Consider the following 4829-nt stretch of genomic DNA (forward strand, 5'->3'; position numbering starts at 1 on the left):
AAAAAAAAAAAAAAAAAAAAAAACAGGTAAACGATCAGGAGGCAGTGGATGAAGTGACGAGGGAAATGGGAAGGAAGGATAATGATGGCATGAAGGCATGCAAAAGGCTGATGGAAATGTCATTCAGAAGGGGGAACATGGACGATGTTACAGTGATGGTGGTTCATCTTCAGCACTTCATCATTTCCACCATCTAATACTATACAGTAAGTATATATATATAAAAGCAAGCAATGTTTTAATGTTTTATTATTATTATTACTATTATCATTGCATTGCACTTCACAGTTCAAGAAGCCTAAGCTTAAGCCAACAACATAAAGCTAGTAGTAGGGGGGGCATCTCCTTTTCTTCTTCTGCAATCACCATTCATTCTTTTTCGAATTAGAGCTTAAGTTTCATTTCTGTCTACAATTTTGTAGCAACATCACAACACAACACCACCACACATTACCCTTTTCCTTTTCCTTTTCCTTTTTGCTGGACTGTACATAACAATACTCGATGATGCTACCATTGCCAGTTCCAAATGGGTGTGTTCTTATCTTCTTCTTCTTCTTCTTCTTCTTTTTTTTTTTTTTTTCTTTTGTACATTTTCAAACTATATTTATATATTTATTTATTTATTTATATGTATGTATGTATATATATATTCAACGTATAGCATTACCAAGCGGATACTAATTGCCTCTTATATTTTGTTGTCTACTAAAGAGAATAAGAAAAATTTGAATCAATTTAGTTTTCGATAAGCTTGAGTTGGTTGGTGGTGTTGTAGTTAACTCAAACAAACATAGCATACATAGGTTAGTGGATAAGATATCAGTCATTGTTTCAACTAAAATCGATTATTTGGGTTCAATGTGATTTGGTGGACAAAGTGCATTAGAAATATGGGTTTTGAATGGGCCCAAAACAGCAGGTAACAACAGGAGAGGCCCAATTGTAGCCCAGTCCCAAAAAACTAAAAATGTAATACAAAATTAGAAACTCCAACTCTTCCACCATAAATAAATAAATATATAATGCTGTCATAAACTTGGAACTCAGTCAATTAAATTGACTTTTGCAAATCTTTGGCTAGCAGGTCAAGTCAATAAAGGAGAATAAATGTGTTGTGATTTACGTTGGAAGGACAAAATAAAACAGAAGGGAAGATGGTATTTATATTTATAAAAATAAATTTTTTTTAAAAAAAAAGAAAAAAAGAAAAGAAAAGAAAAGAGGTCAACTTGGGTTAACTTGAACAACTTTCCATCTCAACTTTTGCCAGAGAAGTGTTCAAAATCTTTGGTGATTTGTTTCCAATAAAACAAAGTCTAGTCTACATTTTTAAACCTTAATCAGAAATTGATTGAGGTTATTACGATAATTTTACATATAAACAAATGAAGATTCCAGTATTTATTATTATTACTTTCAATTGTATGGTTATAAATAGGGATGGAATATGAAATTACGAATCGTATCCGTATCGGTCCGGTTTAATGGTTGCGTTTCCTTTCTTCACTCCTCCGGTACCCTCCTTTGCCGCCTCCATCGCCTCCATAACCCTAAAATAACCGTCGCCAACCTCCACTCCTGAACCTTCTTCCCACCCCCACTTCACTTCCCTTCCAACGCTTTTTCTCAATGGCAGACCCTGCTGCTGAGCTCTCCGTGATCACGCTTGGAGGAAAGGGTTCATCGCTTGCATCTACCTCCGTCTACGCCATTGCTCATGGCTTCTCTCTGGTTCGGATCGACTCGTCCTCCCTCGAGAGGCTTGCTTCTTCGTCCAACAATCCAAATGCTGCATCCATCAAGCACCACCTCTTCGTTCCCGATTTTCTAACTCGCGATGAAGCCAGGGCGTCCCTTGTTGTCCTCCTGAACAAGCTCATCATTTCTACTTCTTCCGGGATTCGATCGGTAATTCCTATTCTAATTGCGGAGACCCTCAATTCAAATCCAGAAACTTTACAATTTGAACCGCTTGACGTTACTCCCGAGGAGTTATCGGTGTTCGAGCAATCATGCTATATTTTGAATGGAATTTGCGCGTTGCTGGACCATCAATCAGCAGCACTATCTTCCATTGCTGATGCTGTGGCTAGCATATCTTGCGAGGCGTCTAGAGCTGACGTGTCTGCGTTCAGTTTGCTGGACTCGGGTGATGGGTTCGCTTCGAAGGAGGAGGTAGGAATCGCCAATGACATGAAGGTATTTCTAAATGGCTCTAAGTTAGTGGGTAAGATCGAGAGTGGAGCCATCTCCAATATTCCAAAAACTCACGGATGCTTGAGAGAGCAGGCGAAGTTGGTGCACTCGAAAATGCGGGTTGAGTTGAATTCTAGTGTCAAAATTGGGAAAGGAGGGGGGTCCTTGAGTTCCGGGACAGAGGATGCCGTTCGGACCGTATTGTTGTCATTTGCAGCCATGCTGTGGGACTTGGGAAAGTGTAGTCTGGACAGAGTAAAGTTGATTTTGGGTTCAAATGGCGATGAGAATATGAAGGCGAGTCTGGCGGGTTTGCTTGATAGGGAATGTCCTAGTAGCGAGAGTCTCAAAAGGGAATATAGGTTGGTCTCCGAATTGGGTTTGGATGAAAAGTACGTTGAGTTTGTCCATACTGTAAACGTGTTGTTCGCTACTGTATGGAAAATTGTCGCTTGGGAGGCCATAGCAGCCTTCATGACGATTGAAGGCGGTGAGTTGATAGGGAAGGGTCAAGATGTTGACATAAATGGAGCTAACGAGAAGGTGGTAAAAAAGAATGAGAAGAAGAAGAAAGCAGTGTTGGGTAAAGGGAGTAGCGTGGTTGTTCAATTGATTAAGGATAAATTGCAGGGTAAAGGTGGGGGTCTGGGGTCATTGGAGAACTTGGTAAAAGATCTCTTATCCTTTTTGGATCCGAAGGCTTCCGGGTTTGATAATTTATTGAGGAAAATCAAAGAGATAGTTGAAAGCAACGAAAGTAGGAGGCTACCGAAGCTTCCCAAGGTAATGACATATTTCAGAACTTCACCTAAATTCCTCTTGTTTTTGTCAGGGAAGTGGACTCTCATTAGAATAATATTAATACTGCTATCTTTTTATTTGATTTAGTATTCTTAGTCATTTAGAGTAAGGTATTTGTTAGTTTAACTCAACTGCTTGATCTTCATATCAGGGCACTCGGGATTTTGCCAAAGAACAAATGGCAATTAGAAAGAAAGCATTTTCAATTATTGAGGGAGTTTTTGAGCGGCATGGCGCCACAGCCTTGGATACTCCAGCTTTTGAGTTGAGAGAAACTCTCATGGGAAAATATGGAGAAGATTCCAAGCTGGTTTATGATCTGGCTGATCAGGTTATAATAGATGTTATTGCTTGTGTTAACGGAACCACCATTATCTTTCTTTCCAAGTTTTTTTTAGATATAATTGTTTGGATATATATCTGAAATTATTTCCCCCATGCATCTATTCATACTAAATTATATAATTACATGATTACTGGTTAACTGAACTAGTTTGATCTGTCGCTGAGCATAATGATTAGTTGACTGTTAAAAATATTGGAACTTTAGTTTTCTAATACTTCTTGTATCCGTTGCCTTACTAATGCCATTTACATTCAATCCTCATGTCAAGGTTCTCAAACTTTTTTGGGTATTACTTATAGAATTCATTTTACTAGTTTCTTATTGGATTAATGCTTCTCTGTTTAATCTTTGGCTGCCTTGCTTTTCCTATTCTATCTAGTTTTATAGTTTCTAAGTAATGATTATGTCATTTTAAATTTGCCAAACACTGGATGGTTTTATGTGACAGTGCAATAACTTCTTGTCGTTCTTTTTTTGTTCTAAATCATTTTAATTTGTTTTCCAATCTGTTTACAGGGAGGGGAGCTCTGTTCGCTTAGATACGACTTGACTGTTCCGTTTGCTAGGTATGTTGCTATGAATGGTATAACATCATTCAAAAGGTATCAAATAGCAAAAGTTTACAGAAGAGACAACCCATCTAAGGGAAGATTCCGTGAGTTTTATCAGTGTGATTTTGATATTGCTGGTCAGTATGAAAAGATGGGGCCTGATTTTGAAGTTATTAAGATACTAACCGAGCTACTTGATGAACTGAACATCGGACAGTACGAGGTAACCTTTTTGATTAATTGTTCTGCAGAAAAGGACTAGCTGTTCTAAATAATTATGATGAATCAGCAAGTATAGCACAAAACATAAACCTAATATATTATAAGCACATTCACCCTTATTATCATATGCCTAGAAGAGTGGATTGGATACCTGATTTTCTATAACACCGAGTTGCCTCAGTGTATTCATATTGTTACTGCCATTGATTTTTTACTCCACTTTGTGGCTAAATCTTTAACCTAATCTATTTTGTACATATTCTCTTCTGCAGATAAAATTGAATCACCGTAGGCTATTGGATGGAATGTTAGAAATTTGTGGAGTGCCATCTGATAAGTTCAGAACCATATGTTCGAGTATTGACAAATTGGACAAGCAATCTTTTGATCAGATAAAAAGAGAAATGGTAATTAAATTTACTAATGATCACTATTTTATTATTAATTGAGGATGCCTGCTTATTCTGCTTCCTCCCTTGATATCTTTTAGTTATCTGGACTAATTTAATGCTGAATACAGATTACGTAAGTCAATTTTAAAATTATGTCGTCTAACATATTTTTGCATAATTGCATTTCACTTGAGTCAAAACTCTTTTTCTCTTTAGTTATTTGTTTCCATTTGATTTTATTTGCTTTTTGTTAACTTAATTCTCATCGCAAGGTGAACTCTTTCATTAATCTGTTTTTTTTTTTTTTTTTTTTTCTCT

At 37.0% G+C, this 4829-nt stretch overlaps 2 protein-coding genes across 3 annotated transcripts in view; both read left to right on the forward strand.

Moving 5' to 3' along the window:
- Positions 1-546, forward strand: part of LOC111444704 (probable protein phosphatase 2C 2) — a 2763-nt gene extending 2217 nt beyond the window's left edge. Inside the window, exons 5-6 of one of the 2 annotated variants that reach the window (XM_023082714.1) lie at positions 27-206; positions 289-546. In XM_023082714.1, the coding sequence (XP_022938482.1) occupies positions 27-197 (171 nt within the window). In that variant the 3' untranslated portion in view covers positions 198-206; positions 289-546. Of the gene's footprint in view, positions 1-26 lie in introns of both variants that reach the window. The other variant, XM_023082713.1, reaches the window with a different exon arrangement.
- Positions 547-1462: 916 nt separating this feature from the next.
- Positions 1463-4829, forward strand: part of LOC111444724 (histidine--tRNA ligase, cytoplasmic-like) — a 5740-nt gene continuing 2373 nt past the window's right edge. Inside the window, exons 1-4 of the mRNA XM_023082736.1 lie at positions 1463-2982; positions 3152-3331; positions 3863-4120; positions 4392-4526. Of these exons, the coding sequence (XP_022938504.1) occupies positions 1633-2982; positions 3152-3331; positions 3863-4120; positions 4392-4526 (1923 nt within the window). The 5' untranslated portion in view covers positions 1463-1632. The remainder of the gene's footprint in view (positions 2983-3151; positions 3332-3862; positions 4121-4391; positions 4527-4829) is intronic.

The sequence above is a fragment of the Cucurbita moschata genome, unplaced genomic scaffold (genome assembly GCF_002738365.1).
Source record: "Cucurbita moschata cultivar Rifu unplaced genomic scaffold, Cmos_1.0 Cmo_Scf00007, whole genome shotgun sequence".
In the NCBI taxonomy this organism is placed as follows: Eukaryota; Viridiplantae; Streptophyta; class Magnoliopsida; order Cucurbitales; family Cucurbitaceae; genus Cucurbita; species Cucurbita moschata.